Source organism: Myotis brandtii, unplaced genomic scaffold (assembly GCF_000412655.1).
Source record: "Myotis brandtii unplaced genomic scaffold, ASM41265v1 scaffold276, whole genome shotgun sequence".
In the NCBI taxonomy this organism is placed as follows: domain Eukaryota; kingdom Metazoa; phylum Chordata; class Mammalia; order Chiroptera; family Vespertilionidae; genus Myotis; species Myotis brandtii.
This window is the reverse complement of record NW_005360509.1, coordinates 2,875,193-2,902,422: the sequence shown is the minus strand read 5'-3', so window position 1 is coordinate 2,902,422 and position 27,230 is coordinate 2,875,193. Positions and strand designations below refer to the sequence as shown.

General features: G+C 34.6%; 2 protein-coding genes across 6 annotated transcripts in view; one reads left to right on the top strand and one right to left on the bottom strand.

Annotated features, from left to right (window-relative positions):
- Positions 1-452: 452 nt before the first annotated feature.
- Positions 453-21,269, bottom strand: METTL4 (methyltransferase like 4). 5 transcript variants are annotated; one of them, XM_014541683.1, is made up of 10 exons: positions 21,191-21,269; positions 20,262-20,445; positions 18,801-19,188; positions 17,213-17,275; positions 15,033-15,402; positions 12,979-13,048; positions 9,144-9,318; positions 6,418-6,524; positions 5,953-6,032; positions 453-838 (listed from the first exon to the last, which is right to left on the bottom strand). In XM_014541683.1, exons 2-10 carry the CDS (start codon positions 20,315-20,317, stop codon positions 696-698), a joined length of 1,452 nt encoding a protein of 483 aa, XP_014397169.1. In that variant the 5' UTR covers positions 20,318-20,445; positions 21,191-21,269; the 3' UTR covers positions 453-695. The 5 variants fall into 5 exon arrangements, with proteins under 5 accessions (XP_014397169.1, XP_014397170.1, XP_014397171.1 ...); XM_014541684.1 differs by lacking the exon at positions 21,191-21,269 and adding an exon at positions 19,467-19,616 and having other exon boundaries at positions 19,778-20,343; XM_014541685.1 differs by lacking the exon at positions 21,191-21,269 and adding an exon at positions 19,467-19,589 and having other exon boundaries at positions 20,262-20,280.
- Positions 21,270-21,352: 83 nt separating this feature from the next.
- Positions 21,353-27,230, top strand: part of NDC80 (NDC80 kinetochore complex component) — a 37,531-nt gene continuing 31,653 nt past the window's right edge. The window contains exons 1-6 of the mRNA XM_005868744.2: positions 21,353-21,457; positions 22,219-22,328; positions 24,195-24,272; positions 25,188-25,311; positions 25,403-25,575; positions 26,262-26,364. Of these exons, the coding sequence (XP_005868806.1) occupies positions 22,228-22,328; positions 24,195-24,272; positions 25,188-25,311; positions 25,403-25,575; positions 26,262-26,364 (579 nt within the window). The 5' untranslated portion in view covers positions 21,353-21,457; positions 22,219-22,227. The remainder of the gene's footprint in view (positions 21,458-22,218; positions 22,329-24,194; positions 24,273-25,187; positions 25,312-25,402; positions 25,576-26,261; positions 26,365-27,230) is intronic.

The following is a 27,230-nucleotide window of genomic DNA, read 5'->3' as shown; positions in this document are numbered from 1 at the left end:
TTGAACACAATTTAAAATCCTCCAAAAATGTTCCCTAAACTCAGTACAAACTTGGCAGGTCTCTGAATGCTTTTCCCAGAATGTTACAGTATAACAGAGGTTGTATGTTTAGATTATACAGGGGCCAGATTGATAATGAGTGAGTGTCATGGAGCAAGAGGTACACTGCCATAAACTGGAGAGTACATGACCCCTCCCAAAAGAGCTGCCACCACTGAGTCCTACAGATTGACATAGGAAAGAAAACATACCGCAGTGTAGCCAGAGCATCTGAAGTTTGAAAAGAAGCAGAAATCTGGACTTGTATGGTAAATGTCCTGATTTTTTAGAATGATGGTTCACATTTTTTATATCAATGTGTGAGCCAAATAAAACACATCCATAGGCAGAATTATGACCTCTGGTCCACAGTGCAGACTTCATGACTTTTTCCATAACAAAGTTTTGCCATCTTTCTAAACACTTAACATCTTTATTTGTAATGAGCCTAGAATAATATACAATGCTAGTGTAACTGAAGTAAAATTCATCTCAAAATCACATGAAGGCTAATCACCTCTGGCCATTTGCTGAACAACCATGTCCTGTTTACATTTCTAAGCATACTGGTTGATAATAAAAAAAAAAATCAGAATAAAGGGAGAGAGATGAGGTAAAACTGATGAAAATCACAACTTTAAGATCAGAGTCAGCTTCTATCTAGACTCTAGAGGAATAAAATAATCCACGTGTTGAAATTTGAGGACTTCATTGCCCCAGCTAGTCCAACCGGGCTGTAAATTTCGAGCAAACAATTCCAAACAGTCCCCATCTGGCTTGATATAGTCTTTTAAAACCTCTGTTCGAAAAAGAGAAAAAAACACAAAAATTATTAAGAAAGGAATTAATATCCTTTTTGCAGTTAAGAGTAGAAGAGCAAAAATATTTCCTTAAAAAAAAAGAGAGAACAAATTAATTTCAAGGATTTTGTCACAGGCTTTCCTATTTATAGGTAGAAAGTCATTTGAAATAAGTACCCTTGAGATTGAAAAAAACACTATGAGAACTTCCAGTAGCCCTGATTTATCGGTTTTCGTTTGTAGATGAGAAATGAGGATTTTAACACCCACACAGATGACTTCAGTTTTCCAATAATGCTGACATGTCTTCTGAGTACAAACTTAATTTATTTTTTAATAAATGCAATCCATGCATAAAAAATAAGTCTACAGTAACAATACAAAGACAACTCACCTTAAAAACTAAGATAAAATGTAAGTCTCTGAAAACATATACTTTAGTGAAAGTAAAATGAATGAACATTTGGACCCAGAAATATTCAGAACACATAATTAACAAATAACTATATCCCCCTAGCTATAACTTGGTAGTACTAAGAACATTCTTTCACTTTCAAATTATACATCCTTACTTACCTAAAATTTTCACCATATTATTCCCACAGTTAAGTATTCCTTGTTCATTATATTATTATTATTGAAAATGATATTTTGTTGGGGAAAAAAGTATCTCATATATACTGGATAAGTAGCTGTGATCAACACTAACAGAAAGAAAAGAATACCATAGAAGCTTTTACCATGCTCACTTAGACAAATACTTAAGTCAATTTAACCTTAATCACATTGCTAAGTTAGCTATTCACTAATTACAGAAACTGGGTATGAAAATCACAAGTCAGGGAAGAAAAGTCACTAGACAGGTAAAATAAAATCTTAATTGCTATACAAGATTGAGCTTGGAAGAAATCTATCAAATTCCCTTTAGTAATAAGGAGAGTTCCTTATGAATAATTGATGTAGGTAAGGTTTAAAGGCCAATATATGAAAATTTTTATGTTTTTATAATGTTCTTCAATTGCTCTCACAACAAGATACTTATTTGTCTGAAAGTATTGGCCCTGTTTAAAAAAAAAATCAAAGAATTAAAAGTGCCTGTCTATAACTCAACTGAATTTAAATTTGGGCTTTGCTAGCATCTAGGAGATGGTAACATAAAGACTTCTAGTCCTTTCATAAGTATAGAATTATATGTTACTGAACTTGAAAGAGATAGATTTCCCCAAAGTCTTAGGACAATAACCCTGTAGCACTTTTCTACTTTTACCCCATGAATTCAATGCATTACCAACCTCAGTTCACTTTTAATGTGGTCTAAGATAATAGTGAACCAAGGTTCTCTTTGTTTTTGCTTATTTGTTCAGTTTTTCAGTACAAAGATGTTAGCAACTCTATTTTGGAACTTTAATCTGGAATCTAAACTGGAGTCAGCCAGTCAAAAATATTTACTATTCTAAGTATCTACTTAATCAGTGTTATGATTACAGATATCCATGTTTTCTAAGAGTTCACAATCTAATAAAAAAAGATGACCAGGTACTTAGAGTGGAAAAATACATACAACCTAAACCCATTTACCATGTCCTTTCTCAATGCAACACATTACCGCATGATTTTTTTTTCTTTCTAATTGACAAAAAAATAGAAAATCAAGGAGTAAGTCTTATGATGCTAAATATTTGTTTAAGTTCAAAAGAGGGCAAATGGCATAAAGGCAAATTAATAAAAAAATTATTCTTATTAATTTTAAATATCAATTTAAAAGTAAATGCAAGATCTTAAAAGTTTCATCACAAGAAAAAAATGTATAACTATGTGTGATGATGGATATTAACTAGACTTATTGTTGGTGATCATTTCGCAATACAGATGCTCAACTTACGATGGTTATGTCCTGATAACCCAGCACAAGTTGAAAACATCATAGGTCAAAAATGCATTTAATACAATTAACCGACTGAACATCGCAACTGAGCCTAGCCTGCCTTAAACATGCTCAGAACACTTACATTAGTCTATAGTTGGGTAAAATCATCTAACACAATAAATGCACTGTAGGTTTTAAGTGATTTAAACATCATAGGTCAAAAATGCATTTAATACAATTAACCACTGAACATTGCAGCTGAGCCTAGCCTACCTTAAACATGCTCAGAACACTTACTTTAGTCTATAGTTGGGTAAAATCATCTAATACAATAAATGCACTGTGGGTTTTAAGTGATTTGGTTAGCCTTGGGACTAGGTGGCTACCTGGGAGCAGTGGTTCACTGCTGCTGCCCAGCATTATGAGAAAGTATGGTACTGCATATCACTAGCCCAGGAAAAAAAATCAAAATTCAAAGTATGATTTCTACTGAATGTATATCGTTTTGGCACCATTGTAAAGTCAAAAAATCGTTAAGTAGAACCATCGGAAATTGGGGGCCATCTGTATATACATATATTGAATCATGTTGTACATCTGAAACTAGTATGATATGTCACTTATATCTCAATTAAAAAGTAAGTGCAGCCCAGCTGGCATGGCTAAGTTGTTGGAAAACTGAAGTCATCTGTGTGGGTGTTAAAATCCTCATTTCTCATCTACAAACAAAAACCGATAAATCAGGGCTATGAACCAGAAGGTCATGGTTTGATTCCCATCAGGGCACAAGCCCGGGTTGCAGGCTCAATCCCCAGTGTGGGGTGTACAGGAGGCAACCAATCAATGGTTCTCTCTCATGATTAATGTTTCTCTCTCTCTCTCCCTCTTCTTTTCTCTCTGAAATCAATAAAAGTATATATATTTTTTAAAGTAAGTGCATATATATTTAAATATGAGTATAACATGTACATACTTAGATAATTACATAATATCTGGCATTAGTAAACATACGTCTAACCAACAATGAGGAAGTAATCCATGCATAGCCAGTCATTCTCCTTTTGCTCTAGAGCAAGGAGCAGGGTTGGGAAGAAGATGCTCAAACGCTATATAGATTCTCATAAAACTATGTTTTACTCTTCAGATAGAGACTGTTACTGAGAAACGCAGTAAAAAGGAGTGGAAATTCATCTAAGGTAAAATATAAAAAATAAAGTTTGACTAAAATACTTTTATTTCCTAATCTTTTAAACTTAAGAATATACATTTATAATGTTGGGTTATAAGCCATCATAGTTATTGATGGCTTATCCTTCAATCTAAGGAGGAAACTTCAAAACTTAAAAATTGGGTAAATGTATTATTTGAAATGAATATGCTGCTAATTTTGCCGCTTTTTATATTTTGAGGCAGAAATAACAAATTATAATTTTTTAAAAAATCTTGGTGTTTCTGGAAGCAAAAGAGAACTCTCCATTTTATGAATTTGCAGTTTAAGAACATTTACATGTAAAAGTTCTAAACATTATATATATAACATCTATCATTCTAAATCCTAGAGTTATGATCTCAGAATAAAATATACTGCAGAAATTTGAAAGCTGCTTTCTGGTAGCTTTAATTTGTATAGCTCTACACCTAAAATACATGCACATGCTATATAATAACATGCACTCAAAAATAAAGGATTACAAGTATTTCTTGTCTACCACTACTTACCCAAAGCATAAGGATTACATATATGGAATAATGTGATTCGCCCCCCACCCTATTACCCCCAATCTAACTTTTGTTTTAAATGGTTCTCAAAGTGTACTTGTGCTGCTCTCTACTGGGAATATGGCAGAACTGCATTTCATAGATATAGGCTGTAACACTAATTTTTATTAGTTGTAACAAAAAACTAATTGTTTTCACTATTTTACAACTTTATCTCTAAACATCATTTTATTTAAAAGTAATTGATAAATAGTTTAATTATTATTTAAGAATGAAAGATTTTGGATCTTAGCTTTTGGATTTTTAAAAGTAAAATAAGCCCTAAAGCAAACACTAAATTGAGTTTTGGCACTCACTGACTGATTAAAATTTAAGTGATAAGAATACAAATTAGAATTCCTCCATCAAATATAACTGTGTCAAACAATTTTTTTTCTCAAAGAGCAGTACAATATCACTTTTCATTTAAGTCACATATTTAATGCATTAAAGAATCTATGGCAGTCCAAAGTTTAAAGGCAATTATTCACAGAGAATCCTTCTTCTAAGTAAAAAAATCAATCATGAGGTAGACATCTGAATATTTCTCAAATGAAGTAACACTACACTGTTTCTTCTACATAAGCAATTTAAGATACAGAAAGTCTAAGTGATATCAATAAAAATTCTTTGGGGAATGTGTATTCACTTTCCTATATATCCTAACTCATAAACTATACCATTTTCTACAAAATAATATGACAGGATGGCAGCCTGTAGTTTTCCTGAGTAACAGTTTGAAAAGTTGGGGGTTTTAAAAGCAGGGGTCATCAAATTAATAAAATATATATTCCTGAAGAAATTACTTGAATAGCAAACTTTGAATATCAAATTCAGTCTCTCTCAAGAACTTACATCCTATTGTTTGAACTTTCACTTGAAAAATATAGCATTCACTGAGCTTCTAGTATATGCTACAGAATTTCAAATATATTATAACCAATCCTCACATATCTGAAAGATTAAATATCATTATTCCCTCTTTAAATTAGGACTTTGAGGTGGAAAATGATTAGAGTAACTCATTCAAATTGCACAACCAGTATTCAAACTCATGGCAGTCAATCTCCAAAGCCAAAACTTTTCACTATTCCTTGCTGCTTAGTTTAATTGAATGATGAACATTATACTAAAGCATTAAGTCTAGTGAGAGTTGCAGGCTGCAGCAATTACCTTTCCAATGGTTCAGAAAAGCAACACTACCTCAACATAACGCCCTGAGAGTTTCTACCAAATATCAAGGGAATTGTAACCACCTCTGACTGCTATCTGAGCTCCTGGTTTTAGAACAAGCAAGGGCAGCAAAACAAACAAACAAACAAAAACAACAACAACAAAAAACACTATTCATATATTCTGCTATAAAATTTTAGATTAATTAAAATAACATATCTGATTTAACTCCAAATCTCTAGACCATTCAAATACTAAATTCAATCCTTTTTTTAATTTGACAGAAGTCAGAACAATTTTATTTAAAAAACATACCAGCAAGAGGTGGCTTATGTGAGTGAAGGGTACAAGGTACACTAACAATTAATTTGTGATCTGGAACGGGGAGCATATTCCTAGTTAAAAGAGAACAAAGTAAATTATATTTTACAGGACATTTTTTATATATGAGCTACAGTTGCCTTAATTTTTTTCACCTTTCAAATAATATCTGAATTTAAAATTAATTTAATAGAAACAATAATGGAAATCAACAATTTAAGTATTAAGTACTAATAATTTCCTTTTCAACAATTATGACAATTACATACTACATACTACATAAGACAAAAAATATTATAAAATTTCATGTACCATACCATTCATACTTTTCTGGTATGGGACATTTGCAGATTTTTGAAAATGTAAAAATTAATGAACATCAATGATCAGTTGGTTAATAATTTTTAAAAACCTAAAGATTAATACATTTATATAATTTTGAAAAATCACCACTCCTACCTTAATGGTAAAGTAGTTTTTTCTTGAACTCTCCCCAGTATAAGACCTTCATAAGGCTTTTTGTGTGGAGAATCTAATGGGAACACAAACTCTCCTGAATTGGTGATCTGATAGGAACGAGTAAAAAAAAAAATCACATATCTTTAAATATCCTGGAAAGGTTTGTTTGTGGGGTTTTTTCCTACATTTTCCACCAAAGAAAAAGAACTTATTATACCTCCAAGCTAGTGTTGTCTAATAAAAATAAATATAATGTGAGCCACAAATATGTATTTTAAATTTTCTAGATGCAACATTTAAAAAACTCAAAAGAAAGCAGTGAAATTGATTATAATTATATATTTAATTTAATCTAATATATCAAAAATATTATTTCAATATGTAATAAATTCAAAAAATGTATTGAGATATGTTATATTGATTTTCATACTATACCTCCAAAATACAGTATTTTATACCTAACACCACATCTCAGTTTAGACTAACCACAAACTACCATATTGGACAAAGCAGCTGTAAGGGACTAAAAAATATTTTAAAAATCACTTTATCATCTTATACACAAAAATCTCCAATTTTCATTAACATTTATTCCTGGAAACCATGCCATCATTAACTCATTTATTCATTCATTCAAATATGTAATGATTACTGGCAATGTGACTAAGTAGATTATAATACTTTCCTTCATTTATAGGAAACAGTGTCATTAATGCTGTCAGAGCTAAAATTAATAATGATAGAAGCTCAGGGATTGATGAGATAGACAATAGTACAATCCTTGGGCATTATAAATCCAGAAATTAATTTTATCATTTCATCCTGAAGTGATCAGACTCTCAAAGACTCACTTAAGCTTCAAAATGTAATTCATAATAACACTATTAATTCATTAATTAAAGGTGAAGATATAAATTTTCATTTTCAGAATATTCATATCTTTTATATAGAATCCTTTACCCCATATCAAAGTACCTAAAAACAAAATCAGGAAAACCTTTTTATCACCACTAGGGCCCATGAGAGATAGCACCTCTACCATACAGTGCAGTAAAAGCACTGGAAATTCTCATTCTTTGGATATTCTTTATACTCAATGCAGATTACTCCTTCTGTTATAACAATAGGGTTTCATATACTACACTAGAAGCCTGGTGCACGAATTCATGCACCAGTGGAGTCCCTCGGCCTGGCCTATGGGATGGGGCCGAAACCAGCTCTCCAACATCCCCCAAGGGTTCCTGGATTGCGAGAGGGCACAGGCCAGGCCAAGGGACCCCATCGGACCCCACTGGTGCACAATTGGAGCCAGGGGAGGGATGCAGGAGGTCGGCCAGCCAGAAAGGGACTGAGGGGGGGCTCCAGGGCGTGTCCGGCCCATCTCTCTCAGTCCCAATTGGCAGGACCCCAGCAGCAAGCTAACCTACTGGTCTCAGAGCATCTGCCCCTGGTGGTCACTGCACATCATAGCGAGTGGCCTTAGCATATCATTAGCATATTATGCTTTGATTGACTGAACAGACGATTGGACACTTAGCATATTAGGCTTTTAATATATAGGACTGTATTTTTGTTTTAAACTCTGGTCTTACCATATCATCTCTCAGAACTGATTACTACTACAAATAGTCTTAGTTTTTATGTATTAACATTTTACTGGTTATGAGTTCAGAGGGTAACTTTTTCCTGACTTTGGCACCAGTCTGACTATTAAAAGAAATGTCATAATGGGCAGGATGAAATAAGGTTTTATATTCCTGTCATGATCCTATACCAAATCAACCAAAGCTAAGCCCAAAATACATAATGAAAGCAAAAATACAACTGTGAATGCTTGTTTGGAAAGCCCCATAAAACAGATGCAAATAATGTACACAGCTTTTACAACATTTCAGTAGACTACAAAGTACAAACAGAGCATATAAAAATAGAACTCTCCTGTGTCTAACATTAATGTACCTATCTAAATATTAAACATTTAAGTGATAATAATTTGGCTTATCTTTCTAAAATTTAGGAGGGCTTTTGTGGAATTCATCTAAGTGAACAATGTATCTTTAAAAGGATGTCCTGTAAACTCTGAATTAATGCCTTAATTTTTCTGTATATTTTGGTATTCTTATAGCAAGCAAGATATTAAGATCATTCAACCAATATGAGTGTTGCAATCATTCCTTTAAAAAATATGCACAGCAGCACATAAGGCACTGAAGGGCCTAAGTTAAGATTTAAAGTATGAAAAGTTCTTATTTCTAGCACCTTCCCATCTTTTCCACACTGGGTTACTTTGCTATTCTCCCTCCCATCCCCAGGAACAAAAGAAAGAAAGGAAAGGAGTCAAAAATGGTGACTGAAATTGTGGATGTATAAAGAGGAAGAAGATGAAAGGTAAGGCTATTTCTATGTTTAGTGATGAACAGATGCCTCAAAATTTTTGTTTGTTGTTTTTTAAACTACAGACATCAGAGCTTTTTAAAAAGTCATCCTGGTATTTCTCTGAGTGGCTTACTAGGGCCAGTAGTTTAGAACTCTGTTACAAAACAAGAGGGAACAAACAAAGCCTTAAAAATGAAAAGACAAAAGTATTTAGCAGCAAAGTAGAAGTTTTAATTAGACTATGTTGAAGGAGTAGAGCAGCGACGTGTTAAGTATTAAAAAGTAGATGCTATATTAATGTGACTTACATGTCATGCTATATGAACAAACAAATTAACTTCTGAACTTACTTTTAACCAGTGCCATTCAGCAATTATCTCCACAGACCACGAAGGATAAAGTTCTTCTTTTACAAAACGTAAGTGCTTCTGTCTATTAGTCACCCAAGTAATAACAAGACAGTTTGGAGCAGCCAGTTTAGGGATAGGTATTTGTTTTATTTGCAGTGGTGACAAATAACTATACCTAAAAATAAATAGAAAAATATTAGCAAAATTTGCTGCAAAAATAACAATAAGCAGGGAAAAAACCTGTATAACACTCCATAAACACAAAGTTCCCATAGGTATGTATTTGTATTACTAAATATGAACCCACAGTGACATCCAGTGGACACACTATTACAGGCAAGTCAGAAATAACTTCATTTTTTGTTTTTACTTGTTTAAACTTGTCAGGCTATAATTCTTTATCACTTCTAAATGCATTACATTTCAGTAATTTTACTAATATTTACAACGTGCTTTTTATCATTATTGTTTGGTTGTCATAATCTGTACATTACACAGGGACCCTGTCACAGGGAGTCTTGACACTACTGTCTCAACATTCTACCGTATTTTCATCCCTCAGTCTATCATCTTCATTCTTTCTTCCTTCCCAATCAATTCCACTGGCCTCTCTAAAACCCTCAGGCTTTCATTACAAAAAAATTTAAAAAATTAAAAATCCTAGTCTTGCATCTCGTGGCCATTAATAGTATGAAGTCTAGTTTCCCTTGCACTACTTGCTCTACAATACTCAATCAAATATATGTTGCCCTTTCTCCAACACTCAATACATACAACTGGGAGAAGCGAGGTCAGAACTCTCCTAGGTCCCCTATTGCTGCTTCCAGGATATAATTCATCCATCCTTGCATAAAATCCCCTTCTCTTTGAGAGGTATGCTATCCAGCCATGCTAACCTTTAATGTTTCTTGTAGATCAGAGAATTTCCCTCAATTTGGTCTCCTGCCTACAGCTAAATTAAGGGCTGATATGCAATTAGTCTTTCTGCTATCTCTCCTATATTCCTCAATTGACTACAATGAGGTTTTTACTATTAAATCTGCTCTAGAAAGAGTAAATAACATCAAAATGGCCAAATACAATAAACGCTGGAATCCAACTCTAACGCAGGGTAACTGTATGTTGTACACCTGAAACTGATATAAAATAATGATGAATGCAAAATGTAATTGAAAAAGTTATTGGCTAAAAAAATAAACTCAAAATGGTTAAAGACTTAAATGTAAGGCTTGAAACCATAAAAGTCCTAGAAGAAAACATAGGAAGTCAGTCTGAGTAATATCTTTTTTTATATATCCCCTCGAGCAAGGGAAACAAAAGCAAAAAAACAAGTGGGACTTCAACAAACTAAAAAGCTTCTGCACAGTGAAAGAAATCTTCAACAAAACAAAAAGACAACTTACTTGAAAGAAAGAATATATTCATAAATGACATTTCTGATCTGAGTTGATATCCAAAATATATAAGAAACCCATACAGCTCAATGATTAAAAAAATAAGCAATACAACAGAAAATGGGGAAAGGTCATGAAAGGACATTTCTCCAAAGAAGAATACAAAAAGATGCTCAACATTACTAATTATCATGCAAATCAAAACCACAATGAGATACTGCCTCACACTTGTCAGAATGGGTATCAAAAAGTCAATAACAAATAACAAATGTTGGCAAGGATACAGAGAAAGGGAATCCTTGTGCACTGTTGGTGGGACTGAAAACTGGTGCAGCTCCTATAGAAAACTAAAAATAGCTCCCTTTAAAAACTAAAAATAGATATGCCATACAACCCAGCAATTCCTCTTTGCAGTATTTAACCAAAGAAAATGAGAACACTAATTCAAACAGATATATATGTACCCCTATGTTCACTGCAGCATCCTATACAATAAAAGGCTAATATGCAAATTGTCCCCTCAGGAGTTCTACCAGGAGATGGGGAATTCAATCACTCAGTATGGAGTGCGCTGACCACGAGGGGGCAGCGTGGAACATGGCAGACAACCAGAACAGCAGCTGCAGGGCACTGAGAGAGCAAGGAAAGGAGGAGGCAGGGAGGCGAGGAGGTGGGGAACCTGATTGGCCCTGATTGCCAGTCAGGCCTAGGGACCCTACCCATGGTGCACCGGGCCTCTAGTTATTTATAATAGCCAAGACATGGAAGCAACCTAGGTGTCCATTAACGGATGAATGGATAAAGATGTGCTATACATACATAAACACACATAAACACACACACACACACACACACACACACACACACACACAAATGGAGTATTACACAGCAATAAAAAAGATTGAAATCTTGCTATTTGCAACAACATGGATGAATCTAGAGCCGGGGTGGGCAAACTTTTTGACTCGAGGGCCACAATGGGTTCTTAAACTGGACCGGAGGGCCGGAACAAAATCTGGATGGAGTTGTTTGTGTGAACTAATATAAATTCAAAGTAAACATCATTACATAAAAGGGTATGGTCTTTTTTTTTTTTAGTTTTATTCATTTCAAATGGGCCGGATCCGGCCCGGGGACCGTAGTTTGCCCACGGCTGATCTAGAGGGTATTATGCTAAGTGAAATGTCAAGCAAAGAAAGACAAATTCCATAAGGATTTTCCTACATGTGGAATCTTAGAAAACAAAATAAACAAGACAAAACAAAAACAGACTTAACAGAAACAGAGACCAAAGGGATGGTTACCAGAAGGGAGGCGATGGAGGAATAAGTAAAAAGGAGAAAGGGAATATCGTCAATAAAATTGTGGTAAGTTTGCATGGTGACAGATTACTAAAATTATTGGGGTTATCAGATAAAAAATGTCAAATCACTATATTGTATACCTGAAACTAGTATAACCAATATAAGATTGTATACCAACTATACATAAATTGAATTTTTTTATTGCATTGGCTATTTTTGGCCCTTTGCATTTCCATATAAATTATGGAATCACCTTTTCAATTTTCACCAGAAATAAAATATCTTCTGAGATGATGTTTGAGATTGCAAAAAACCTAGACAATTTAGGGAGAATAGACACTATTTACATATTCAGTCTTCCAGTTATATATGGGACATCTTCTTTTATTAAGATTCTCTTTGCTTAGGGGATATATTCAATAATATTATAGTAACTAAATATGATGCCAGATGGATACCAAACTTATCGGGATGATCACTTCATAAGATATATCAATGTCTAATCATTATGTTCTACACTTGAAAGTACTATAATATTGTATGTCAACTATAACTGAAAATTTTTTTAAATATTTCCTTTAATTATTCTCAAAAATATTTTATAATTTTCAGTGTAGAGGTCTCATATCTTTGGTCAGATAATATCTAGGTAATACATTTGTAAAAGCTATAATAAACAGATTACACACACACACACACACACACACACACACACACACACACACTACACACACTACACAAGCACAATCCTACCAGCTATGACAGATTACCACCAGCAGCTTAGGGCAAAAGTCAGATTATTAAGGAAATCCATACTATGGTATCTATTTCTAAACTTTAGTGTTTGATATTAAAGAAGGCAAAAAATGTTGCCCTTTGCAGAAACATCCCTGAACGGGTTCAGTCAGTAAACTCAGTAATTAATAAATATGTTACTTTTAACATCCTTACACCTATATATAGCTCTAGTTCAAGAGAATTATCTACTTAAGGAAATTAAAACTTTAATACTAAAGTGTTTTAGCAGTTTGAGACAACCTATATCAAAAACTAATGTTTTTAGCACATGTAACTAAAATGTTCAAAGGACGATAGCCTTCAGAAAACATATCTAATAGAAGACTTATTTATACCTACCTGTTACTTCTTTTAACTGACTTGTTCTGCCATGGTGGATCTATCACAATCACATCATATGTTTTCCTACCTAAGAACAAAGACACAATTTCAGAAACTTTAGAGTGTATGTGGTCACCCTAAAACCTAAACATGTTCTTCAAAACCAAAGTGCATTCACCACATACACAAATATAATGCAATGCAACAAAGGATTTGTGGCATTTATTCAAATAGACTAAATGAACTAAAAAATATTAATTTAGTACTGCTAGGATTTTAACATGATTTCACCTATTACTGTTTTTATAGAGACTGTCTGAAAATAACTATAGCTCACTTAGCTGGACACCAATGATTTTAAAACCCTGTTAGTCTTCATAGCAATATTAATATAGTCTTTTCAAACTTCAAGGTTTTTTGCTTTATTTTTAAGTTTCTTTATGAAATAAACTTTCAGTCTTTTAAATGATATATCAGCCATAATAAAATTTCCTCAATTATCTACTAGTGTCGATTTTTTTCTGGTCCTGGATCCAAAACAGGATCACACTTTGCATTTAATTGTTATGTCTACTAAATCTCCTCCAATCTGGGGAAGTTCCTCAGTTTTTCTTTGCCTTTTATGATCTTGACACTTTTGAAGACTGCTGGCCAGTTATTTTTGTAGAATGTCCCTCAGTTTGAGTATTTCCTCATGATTAAATATAGGTTTTTTTGGGCAAGAGTACCAATGAAGTAATGCTATGTCCTTATCAAAACCACCTATCAGGAAATACAGATGTCAGAATGTCTCATTATTGGTGATACTACCTTTGATCACTCAGTTAAAGTGTAGTCTACAGGTTTCTCTAGATTTTCCTTTGTAATTAATAAGTGTCACATATTTGAAGACTATGCAAATATAGTGTGTCTCATGTTTTCACCCACTACTTTTATATCCAACTACTGTGGTATTTGCCAAATGTAAATTTTCCAGTTCCATCATTCATTCCATCCACATTTATTAATTGGAATTTCACAGTAAGGAAGAGCTGTCACTTCTCCTCCTTTTATAAACAAACGTGATTTATATTTTTGTAAATGTACAATCTCATAAGTAATCAAAAGAATGCAATTTAAAATAAGGAAGTAACAGTTTTTAAACTATTAGAGTAACAAAAGTCAAAAAGAATGGAAAAAATGTTCAAGAATAGCATGATTTTCTCATTAATTTGTTAAACTATCATTTACCCTGTGGAATTTATAATACTGTGGCATGAATAACCACTCATGTGTAAGATGGCTTGATCATAATTAAAATAACCTTTTCATTAATAAGCTATGCCATTTTAACTAAATTTTTACATAAAATGTCCAAATAATAATAGCAGATTAAATTCAACTTGATCAATATCTACCTTTTACCTACTCATCCCTTAAAATACTGAGTTGTAATTTATTAAAAACATATAAAGCACAGAGCTAAACTCCTGATGCAGATTATTCATTTAACCTCAAAATTACCCTGAGCAGTAGGTATTATCATATCCATTTTATAGATTAGGGAACTCAAGCTCAGTTTTGTGAAGTACCCAAATTCACATTTAGTTAAGCTTCAGAATCTAAATTCAAATTCTGGTCTGGGCTTGGTTTTCAACTTTATACAGGAAAACGTTTCAAGAAATTTGGTACAATAACTTGAACATTAGCTTGAAATAGAAGAACCTAAAAGGCTAAGAATTAATATTCATATCTGAAGTGTTTCTACTTTGCTATGAAGAAAAGTTAAATAAAATTATTTGGTCAAACCCAATTGTATCCTGAATTCCTAAGTACAAAACAGTAATTGTATCTGCTCTCATAGGGACTAGGTATTTTTGACCCCTTATTCACAATAAGAATTTAAAATATTTTTAAAAAGCAAAATTCAGCATTTTAAACTTGAATTTAAAAGCAAAATTACATTGAGAAAATTCAGTGTTTACCTTATCCTCATAAAATGTTTGCCCTCAGTTAATATTCAGACTAGCTCCTGACTTTTGAGGCCACAGAAAAATTATCTTTTTCTAATAATAAACATAATAATTACTTACAATTCAGAAGCGGGTGCATACAAGAAATGTCAGACAAAAGAAAACTGCTTTTTGGTGGCACCAGGTATTTCTGTCCCATTAAAGTAATCATTTTTGTAAATCTAGAGTTGTTTTCAACAATCCGTGAAAATAAATCCTGCTCTGTAACAGACATATCGTTTTCCATCAATTGTAATGTCAGAAGTTCCATTTCATTCAGAGAAGGCAAATGCTTTGCCATTTCACATAATTCTGATAAATTGCAGGTATCAAATGATAAAGTAATGGGCTCATTACACTTGTCCTGTTTTTCAGAAAGTGGATGAAGAAAGCCACTTTTTAAACCTTCTTGGATTATCTGTGAAGATCCATTCAAAATCAGCCCCCTGATCTGTAAGAAAAAATTTTTAAGTATATTAAAAGGTCACTGACATTAAAACAATTTTCTAAAAAATGAAATTCCTACTGTGCTTTGAATATGTAAACATTTATGGATTGAAATCAAACCAGAATGCTTATAGGAAAATAATTTTATACTACAATGAAAAGATAAGAATGTATGAGTATACTTTTGAACTGCAGTTTCCTAATTGGGGAATGATACAAACCTCATAAATTCAATGAAAATTAAATAACAAAACAATATATATAAGAAAATACATCCTTAAATTATAAAATGAATTTGATAGTGTTTCTAAAAGAAAGTATAATCTCTAATCTGTAAAGAGAATTAAGTTCAAATCACAAGATTTAATCTTAAATTTTCCTAGTGACTTAATTTTCAAATAAACATACTTTGAGTTTATAAAATATAGCTTGAATTATTAAAAAAATTAAAGAAAAATAACTGTAAAATGAATATATAAACAGTTTTGCAGACATGCAACTACAATAATCATAAAAATAAAACCCAGTTCTGCTTCTGGACAAGATCAAGTACATTTCATCTGAAATAAACTTCTAAAAATTATTTTCTAAAAAGGCCTTCAGATGATGGATAGATGTCAAACAGAGCAGAGCAGTGGTCTCTAAAAAGGAGAAGCAAATGATTGCTCCAGCCAACTGCCTTGAGAAAGTTTCTAGGCAGCAGCACAGAGGATACCATTCAGAGTCCAACCGTCTCTCTGAGTTGAAGAGACAGAGCTTGGAGTCTGAAAAGGCCAAGCACGTAGAGTATTCAGAGGAGGATACCACAGAGGAAGAGCTGCACAGAGAGAGGTCTTGAAAGCTGCAAAGGGCCAAGTCTCCACTTCAGTATTAATCAGCATATACATATGATGAAACTCAAAGTCAAGGAAAGAACCAGGAATGATCAAAGGGAACAATCCCCAGAGCTCATACAGGGCTGGGAACAGTTAGTGCTCCCACTGGCCAAATGAAAAATCTCATAATTCACAAACATTGCCTCAGTAATGGAAACAAACAAACAAAAAGCTCTAAGTCTGCTCTGGTGCTAACTAAAAAAGCTTAAAGGAAGTCTCAAGAGGATCAACCAGTTTCAAAGTAGAGGATACCAGGGAATGGGAAGTTATTATTTTATAGGTATGGATTCTACTTGGAATGATGAAAAAGTTCTGGCGATGGATAGTGGTGATGATGGCACAATAGTGTGAATGCATTTAATGCTAAATTATACACCTATAAAAGGTTAAAATGATAGATTTTATTATGTATATTTTACCACAAAAAACATTTTTTGGGGAAAAAATCCAATGTCATACCATCACATTAATTCAACATGTCCAACCCTGGTTTCCCATCTCAGTTGAAGGTGTTCCTTAGGCAATTAAGCTGAAATATTTGTGTTCCCTCAGTTTTCTCCCATTTCTTTATCTCCTAGATTTCATTTATCTCTAAGTTCCAGAAATATATCCTTCATATTATTCATGCTTTCTTCTGCCACTCTCTTAAGTTGTTTTAGCTATGGACAGTAGGCTTTTATAACTTATAAAATTTCTAAACTTAACCAATATAGCATAAATTTACTTACATTAAATATGTAAAGTAGGAATATATGAAGTTTTAATAAAAACTTTGTTTAAATTGTTCATTACTATGAAAGTAGCAATAAACCACTCCTTTATTAAATTCTAACCTTGATCACATGATTGCATTTTTAAGAACATCCTTATTTATATCTGTCTGTTTACACTACTTCACATCAATCTTATAATGTTATCAATGAACATTTCACACTTTACCTTTTCATGGTATTCCATAGCATCCAATTCACCTTGATTGAAACCAACACACCTTTTACGCTTCTAAAGAGTAAATTACAGGGAGAAAATTATACTGCCATCTATCACAATATTAATATTTTGAATTTTTTTTCTTTAGCACATTTTCCATATTGGAGCAACTCAGTCTTTAAAAGGTAATAATTACTATTTAGGTCAAAATCAGTGCAGAGGGTATGGAGAAAGGATAAAAATGTTTTCCCACATAATTATTATTGTTACTTTTACTACAAATTTAATAGGTGATAAAAGGTCACCTCAGCCTTTTCAGCTATTAGTAAAAAATAGTACTAAATGGTACCAGTGACATCCATGGAACAACTGAGACATTCTATAAACAGTCAGCAGTGTCATCTGTCAGTTGATATATATGGTATAATTATTCTGGACTTTCTTCAGTTCTGGAGAAGAACTATTATCTATATACCTAAAAAATTGTCCAATGTATTTTTAATAGTTGTTTGTAATTGATCTGAGGGCTAGGTACAAATCAGATATACTAATACTATCCTATATCTAACAACTCCAGAGCAAAGAACACGTAAGACAGTGCAATACAGAGCAGGGCCTATGTACTTTTTATTGCTGAAACCTCAGTGCCTACATGGTGGCAAACTCCTAGCAGACTAACAAGAAATGTTTGTTGGCTGAATAAATAAATGGATTTAGATTAAGTTAATTGCACAATTTGCCATAGCATATCAGAAATAAGGTAAGTTTTATCAAGATAATCTCATTACATATGCTCATCTATATTTTTCCATATTAAAATGAGAAATTTACCCAATATAAGACACCTAAACATTTAAATACTAAAATACATAAACATTAAAAGACAATGTCCATTCTTGGTGAACTGTAAAGTCCTTTACAACTGTTCAGCACAATTTGCCATAGCATATCAGAAATAAGGTAAGTTTTATCAAGATAATCTCATTACATATGCTCATCTATATTTTTCCATATTAAAATGAGAAATTTACCCAATATAAGACACCTAAACATTTAAATACTAAAATACATAAACATTAAAAGACAATGTCCATTCTTGGTGAACTGTGAAGTCCTTTACAACTGTTTATTATTTGCCTGAATTAATAACAGTAATGATAAATTACCTACATACTATATTACTGAAAGCTCAGAAATATTTTCTGTGCCTGACACATAGCAGATGATCAATAATTAGTTGAAAGAGAAAAAACATATGTACGAGAAAAAAAATCAATGAATATTAAAATTGCTACTTCAGATACCTATAACAATGTAATAATTTACCTCTATTAATTTTCTTATTCTAACTCTCAATGTGTTTATTTAATAATATCTTTCTTCCCTTTACAATTATAAGATCCATGAAGGCAGGGATTGTATAGCAAGGGTTATTAGCAAATTGTTAAAAATTACTCTGGATACACTAAAGCCTTCTTATGCTTGATTGATTCTTATGCTTTATTCTTTAAACTTAGTAAATAACAAGGTATTTGATACTGGAATAATAAATCTCTTGTTTTCTGTAGAAATATAAAAATTTCTTAAAACTTTCTACCTTCCCAAGAGTAGAAATGGAGATTTCTTTTTTAACACCATTCATTAGATCTTCCTTTTCATTATTTTGTTGGCATTCCTTGTGAATAGCTGAAGTTATATAAGGTTTAGTGATATCAAACAGTTCAGATCTAAAAATATATTTTTGTATGAACATTTCACAATTTCCTCCACCATCATTCTTGGGCTTAGTGGTAGAGTCGGAAGCAATAAATTTAGTTGAGGATCCAAAGGAGGACACAGAATCAAGGTGAACAGAAGCAGTGGGCTCATTTTTACTGCAACAAGATTCATGATGCTGGTGAACTTGATAGTTGATCTTGTTAATGAAAGAAAGATGATCCAGTAACCATCCTGGTGACAGCTGGTGCACCACTGACATTCTCTTTCTTTAAAAAAAGAAAAGAAAAAAAGAAAACACCTCTGGGAATGAGATTAGAAGTAAAACCCAACTTTCCAGATCAAGTTCTTAAATGTCCTGTATTTCAACAAAAATATACTTCATACACAAATAAATACACAAGTAAATAAACGTGACATGTACAGAAAAGTTAGGCATTCGTGATATGTAGCAGGTCTAAAAATAATTAGTGTTTTAATATAAACTTTTAATATCTGGGTTAATAATTCAAAATTTTCAGCCAACTTGGACAAAGAGAGTTAAAACCTGTTCTTATTTCTAGAATCCCAATTTGATCTTTCTATCTTCCTGGGCCCTGCTTGGATCCAACCACTATGTCTACAACTTCCAAGTCAGAAAGTCACTGAGTCCTTAACAGGTGAAAGTGTCCTGTCAAAGCAAAGAATACTGTATTACCTATGTGAATCCACCCTTTTTGGTGAGATAAACCTAGAGGTCACAATTTCAGAGCTGTTAGCATATCAGCTCTTGTTTTTCAAACTACATTTAACATAATTAGTCAGCCCATTCTCCGGTATCATTGCCTTACTTAACCACTGGAAAGAATACTGTATTACCTATGTGAATCCACCCTTTTTAGTGAGATAAACCTAGAGGTCACAATTTCAGAGGAGCTGTTAGCATATCAGCTCTTGTTTTTCAAACTACGTTTAACATAATAAGTCAGCCCATCCTCCGGTATCATGGCCTTACTTAACCACTGATACCAATGGAGTGCAAAAGGATAAAAGTAAAGCAAAATGCAATTTTAACAGCACTAAACCACAGCAAAATTGCAAGGTTACAGAGTCTAGATCTGTATCGGTTCTGAGCAGTTCTCCTCCAGCAACTAGTACTTCCTTTTTTCAAAAGATGCTTTTCAGTTCTGGATATCGCTTACTAAATCTAGTATAGTGGAACGCTGAAGAGGGGGGACAAATTAATATATGTGACTAATAGCACAGTTAATACTAGTAACATCTAGATTCAAACTTTTAACTCCATGCATTAGCTTTATGACCATGGGACAAGCTATTTGATCTCACTGAGCCACAATTTCACCTTTTTTTATGACATCTCAGAGGGCAGTTTAGAGAACGTAATGCGATAATCGACATGAAGTGCTGTGCAGAGCCTGGCACAAAGCAACTGCTCAAACAAATGCTTTTGGTGACGGTAAATCTGTACTGGTCCTCCCTTCAGAGTCACCGCGGTGGTGAGGAGGTCCTGTAATATCCACCGAGAGCTAGAAATGTAGATAGGAAGATTGAAAGTCAGACAGAAGGGTTAGCGTGCCCCAAAATTACAACTGTAGTTAATGGCACGACTGCTACAAGGCCCGGGTACCCCGACTTTGGTTCTGAGCTCTTCTTCCAACCCCACCACCCTAGGTATCATAGGCGGTGTTTGTCCGAGTTCAGACTCAGGGAAGCGGGAGTGACTGTGAAGGGAGGACCAATACCAGGTTTACCATCACCAACAGCAGAGCAACCTATGCTCACTGCACCTCTTGGTCTCTCCTACTTCTCTGCTTCACACCAATCACCCCCTAATCATCCGGATTCCTTCTACCCTCTCACAGGACACCACCAGACTAAAAAGGTCGTAAAATCCTAGCGAGCAAATTCTGAGCCCGAACCCAGGCGTGGGCCACACCGGCGCGATCTTCGGAACCGATTGCGCCCAAACTCAGCAGGCTCACTCCCTCCTCCCTCACTGCTTCCCTCATCAGAAAAGTGCATGCCGGCTTCCCAGATCTGCATCGTGAAAAAAGCACGCATCTAAATAGTTGTCATAAAAGACGCCCCTTTCAGCCCAAAGCGGGGGAGAGGATGTCTTCTCTAAGAGTCAACGGGCGCGTCCATGTTGCTGTACGGACAAAGCGTTTCCGGGGCGGCTCAGAGCGCTCTGCCCCCGACTCAGCGACTCAGAGCGCTCAGGCCTTCGGAGCTACACTGGGGGTCGGACCGGACTGGGTCGGGGACGCTTACAGGGCCCGGGAGACGCCGGCGCGCCCGGCGAGACGGCGGGACGCGACACACGCAGATTTCCCGCGACGAGCAGCCTCCGCGAAAGAGATGCGCACGCGCGAGCACGGGACGTGATGACGTCAGCATCCGCGGAGATTTTAAAATTCTAACGGCGCGGGTGGGTGGGCCCAGGCGCTGGTGTTTTGGCGGCTGCCCTCCTGTCCCGCAGGTTATCGCACGGTTTACGGAAATTTGATTTCTGAATCCGGTCAGAAAACTGGAAGAAAGGTGAGTAATGACTTTGGGGTTATTTTGTGGCGGCAGGGAGAAGGCGAGAGCGCCCACCACCAGAGGCCCTGCCGGGCGATGGTCTAGTGTGGGCTGTTGTGCTGCTGTGGGAAGCCTCGGGCCCCACTCTACAAGGCGCTGGTGTCCGGGAGTCCAATAAATTTCTCCTGGCAGCGACTTCCCACGGGAAAGGGGGTGGCCTGGGGGCCGCTGATGGGGAGGAGAGAGGCAGGAGACCGGAAAGGGGGAAGAACTGAGGGGAGCCAGGGACAGGAGCCGCTTGGTGGGTTTGAGATGGGAGTGTAACAGCCTAGGGCCCGAGTACATACTTGGGGAAGTCTTCATCTCCATCCTCAGAGTACATTTCAAGTATTGATGGGGAGTGGGCCTATGGGTTAGAGTGGAAACGTTGATGGATGGATGGATGCAGAAGCATATGTTTAAAAAGAAATGCATGGGCAAACCAAGAAATTGAGAAGAAAAGAAAAATTCTGAGAGGTTGTAAACGAAATTACAGCAGCCAGAGGCCGAGAGAAAAAAAGCAGAACAATTAGCCTGTTGATAGCTGTTGACCAGCAGCTAACACAAGACGGCTCAGATGCATCTATGTTTGTGGGAATTTAGGATCAACTCCCTGGGAAAAGATTATTTTGAAGGAACAATGGAACTTGACTGCCTTTCTGTTTGAAGATAAAAGTGGGTGCTTCATAGTGCCACCTGGAAAGTTGTGTGTTTTTTTAATACTGAATTCATGAATGCAGGTCGTAAGCATGAAGCGCAGTTCAGTTTCTACCGGCGGTGCTGGCCGCCTCTCTATGCAGGAGTTAAGATCCCAAGACTTCAATAAACAAGGCCTCTACACCCCTCAGACGTAAGTATCTCATGCCTCATTGTCTTGGACAAAGCAATCTGTAAAGGCGATAATAGCAAAGCTGCACTATCAGTGATGTCCGATGAATCTTGTCTGTGGCCAGGGGCACCCGATTTTGGGTCAGTGAAAGCTAAAAGTGGGCATATTACTAAGGTGTTGTGCCTTACCTCATTTGTTCCTTAAGGCTCAATGCCTTGTCTTTTGCCAGGCAATTGACATTCATTCCCTGTGCAGTAACTTTCAGCTTGCTGAGGTGTATTCAGCTAGCAAAGTTCTCGATTAAAGGTATTATTTGCAGCAAACGGTAAGCTGCAGTTAAGTAGCCGTCTACGGAACACCACTTCTCCAAACTGTTTTCTCAAGATGCACTGGGAAAAAAGGTGTCCAAAAGAACTTGCTGTGGTAAACTAGTTTTACTCTGTGAGTGATTTCCTTCCTACTAAGAAAAAGGCTATTAGTGAGCCCCTGTAGATCTGTATCAATCCTTCTCACATACCAAGTGACAAGAAAGACATTCTGAAGTGCTCTAAAATGAAATGACATGCAGCTTACCGCGGCCTGAGAGCGTGAGAGACGGTTAGCCGTTAGTAGCCATGGGCCACCTATGACGAAAGATTGCTCGCATTTCTCTATGTAAGTGGGAATTTAGGGTTAATTTCAAGATGGCTATTTCTGTGAATATCCAACAGAAAATAGCCAGGTGCCTTAGAAGCCCAGGTGCCTCTCCACTTGTTAGTTACATACCAACTTTTCAGTCTGCCACCCACAGCTAACCCAAAGGAGTGGATGCTTCTTCCTTGCTAACTCTGGACCCATCCCGAGCTGGCCCCACTTCAGCTTCCCCCACCCCTTTTGCCCGTAGCTAATGTAAATTCTTTCAGAATAGCTTACATCTCCCAGGACATCAGACATGTATTTTCATCTAGCCATGCTGCTGGCAGTTCAGACTTAATGCTCTAGAACAGTGATGGCGAACCTTTTGAGCTTGGCCTGTCAGCATTTTGAAAAACCCTAACTTAACTCTGGTGCCGTGTCACATATAGAAATTTTTTGATATTTGCAACCATAGTAAAACAAAGACTTATATTTTTGATATTTATTTTATATATTTAAATGCCATTTAACAAAGAAAAATCAACCAAAAAAATGAGTTCGCGTGTCACCTCTGACACGCCTGTCATAGGTTTGCCGTCATTTGCCTAATAAATCCTTTCTTTTCAAAAAGACTTTCAGACATGTAATTAACATATTTTGTTTAACATAAGGTACAAGTTTTATTTGCTAACTGTTCTTAAATTGCTTAGGTTTACATAGTATAAGCTGCAGCTACTTTTAGGAATTTGAAATATTTATGCATGGCTTTTCTTCTGAAGTCAGAAAAAACTTTTATACTGTTGCATATTACTTACGCCGAAAGATTTGTCTTGAATTGCACGGGAACTAAAAGGCTACCATTTTCAGTGTTTTAGGTCTGTAATTTAGATAATGTATGTTAAGTGTAGCTGTGTTCTGATAGACTAGGCCTCAAAAAAATTTTTTTAATGTGGCTATCCTCCTATGATTGAAAATATTTTTAAGTTTTTTCTTTTCCTTTAATGTTGTTATCCATAAATGTCCATATTTTAAGATAATTGAAATCATAATGTAGCTATCTTTTCTTCATAACATTTTAGCATTATAACTTATACTGTATTAGCCTATTCTTATTGCAGTTATGATTGCTACTAAAAGTTTTCATAATTTTGAATTATTTTTATAGGTAATAGGAAACCTAATATGTTGGTTCTAACGTATTTCCAAAAGTTTCTTGAACTAATATTTTTTTATATTTATCTTAAAGAGTGTGTTTTCCTCCTTTTCTTAAAGCAAAGAAAAGCCATCCTTTGGAAAGTTGAATATGACCAAACCCACATCTGAAAGAAAAGTCTCTCTATTTGGTAAAAGGTAATGATATTTTTTATTAGTTCTACTGAAGGTATTCTTCAAGCCAAGGGTTGAACTAAATGCTCTCTGGATACAACAAATTAGATAGCATGGTCCCTTTCAAGAGAAAGTTTTAATCTAGTTCTCTTCTGTTTTAAATGGTTATATCTGTTTTAAATGATGCAAAGAGATATATCAGCACAGTCAGACTACTATTTTTTGTTGATTTCACAGGGGATGGAGTGGGGAGAGAGAGAGAGAGAAAAGAGGGGATGGGAGAGAGAGAAAGATAGAAACATCAATGATGAGAGAGAATCATCAATCAGCTGCCTCCTGCACGCCCCCCACTGGGAATCAAGCCTGCAACCTGGGCATATGCCCTGACCAGGAATCGAATCGTGACCTCCTGGTTCATAGGTCGATGCTCAACCACTGAGCCACACCAACCGGGAAGACTACTATTTTATAGTTATAAATGAATAGTTAATTTAAAATTCTATACCTAACTTTCAGATACTATGGAATCATAATATTTAAAGTTAGGAGGAACTGTTATCTAGTTAAACATTTTAGTCCCAGACTTCTTTATACACTTAAATATTAAGACTCCAAAAAGCTTTTATTTTGTGGGCTATATCTCTTGATATTAACCATATTAGAAATCAAAACTGAGAAAATTTTAAAATATGTATTAATTCAGTTTAAAATAAGAAGCCATTACATGTTAACATAAATAGCATCTGTTTATTTTAGTTTTTCATAAACAAAGCTGTTTTAATAAGAAGCACGTCCTTGTTTTCATCTCCGCCGAAAAAATTAAAGAATTGTTGAACTTTAATGTTTGATGCTGATGTTAAAATTTAAAATCACCTTGAAAGAATTTAGATTTGACCACAGAAGAAAATAGTTTTGACTCTTTTTTTTTAATGTTTCCAGAACTAGTGGAACTGGATCCCGGAATAGTCAATTTGGTATATTTTCCTGTTCTGAAAAAATCAAGGACCCAAGACCACTTAATGACAAAGCATTCATTCAGCAGTGTATTCGACTACTCTGTGAGGTATTTTATAATTTTAAATAGCCTAAATTGTGAGCATTTCTAATAATTTTTCTATTATAAAATGTTTGACATTTCATAAAAATTATTGTAGTTCCTTACAGAAAATGGTTATGCATATAATGTATCCATGAAATCTCTACAAGCTCCTTCTGTTAAAGACTTCCTGAAGATCTTCACTTTTCTTTATGGCTTCCTGTGCCCTTCGTATGAATTGCCTGACACAAAGTTTGAAGAAGAGGTTCCAAGAATCTTTAAAGGGCTTGGGTTTGTATGTTATATTTCTTATTAGCCTAGACAGAATGTAAGAACACAGATAAGAATCAATCTCAATAAATTTATAAAGATTTTGAGTTAAGAGAAATAATATACTTTAAGATGGTCCCCGTGGGCAACATATGTAGGATAACTTGAAAAACTATTTGAAGGTTATTACCTAAATACAGATGACAGATCATAAGGCCCTTAGCTACTGAAGTGACAAGGAATAGGTAGGATGGGCTGGATACCACAGAAGCAATATAGAAGCAAAAAGGGATAGGATTGAAGACCTGGTGAAAAAGGGGTGAGATGAAGTTAGAAAGCTGTGTAGGTTAACACAGGGAAGAATGGATTTGAGGATGACAAGTTTGCATATGTGTGGTTGATTTGAGGTACATTTAGTTTGAGGGGATAGATGATCTTTTATGAGACAAATTCATATTGGTTGTAAATTGCATTCTGTAGCTTAGGGGATATATATATACACAGTAATCTGCAGAAAAGAAACCAAAAAATACACAAAATCATCTGAGACTAAGATGACTAAGGACAGAATGTCAACAATGATCTTCTAAACAACTCAAGACTATTGGTGTATATGTGGAAGTTTTTAAATATAATTTCTTGGTTAATTTAGACATTTTTATAAAATTAACTTACTAAGTTAGTTTATTTTTTCTAATTTTTCATAGGTATCCTTTTGCATTATCTAAAAGCTCCATGTATACAGTAGGGGCCCCTCATACATGGCCTCACATTGTGGCAGCCTTAGTTTGGCTAATCGACTGCATTAAGGTATTTGATTTCTCATTATAAAATGTATACATAGAAATTTTTTTTTCCTCAGTTATTTCTTTTTCTCTCCTAATCTTGCTTTTGCCAGTTATCTTAGTCTCCATCAGTTTTCAGTTTTCAAATGCTTGATTTTAAATTCTTCAAACTATTAATACATGATTCCAGAGGTGATGAATAGGAAGTACCACATTTGCAAGGAGAGTCTTTGTTTTCATGAGCTTTTACAGCTCAAAAAAAGTGAGTCAGTAGGAAATTATTTCCCCCAAAGCACTTATTTATTTCTCTTTTTAAATTAAAATTCCTATTTATTGCAAAAAGTTTGGAAAAATACAGAAAAGCTTACACAGAAAGTGATATACCCACAACTCAAAGACAACTTAAAATACTTCCTTGAAATACAGTTTTAAAGTTACATTTTTGCTGTGAAAATTATGTGTATTTTTTAAACTTTTTATGCATATTGAAAATTTCCCTTCAGAAAACTTGCACCAGTTAAAAGCTCCTCAACAATGTATGAGCATACCAATTTTCCCATTCCATAGGCATTCATGCTTTAAGATCTTTACCCATTAGGAAGGTGAAAAATAGCTTGTTTTAATATATATATTATTAAGCGATTATGTTTTGTATGATTTGTCATAATTTATTTGTGCATATTTATGGCCTTTTTTGTATTTCATTATTTGCTCCTGCTATTAATTTGAACCCTTATTTATTGAATTCATATATTAAGCTTATCAATGTTTTTAATAATTGACATGATAATTTTCATATTTGCATTTTTTGTTTTTAAACTTGAACATTTTTCACATTATTACTGCCTATTTGTGTCTTTTGCCTTTTTTTCTTACTGATTTGTAAGTGCC

What these genes read in the sequence shown, in the direction of transcription:
- METTL4 (XM_014541683.1), bottom strand. Translation starts at nt 20,317, where the DNA reads ATGTCGATTATCGCATTACGTTCTCTAAACTGCCCTCTGAGATGTCAT. An exon ending in CTGAGATGTCATAAAAAAAG is followed by an intron (nt 19,189 to 20,261) that starts GTGAAATTGTGG and finishes CTTTTTTTAAAG; the next exon opens with AAAGAGAATGTCAGTGGTGC. An exon ending in TCAGTTAAAAGAAGTAACAG is followed by an intron (nt 9,319 to 12,978) that starts GTAGGTATAAAT and finishes ATTTATTTTTAG; the next exon opens with GTATAGTTATTTGTCACCAC.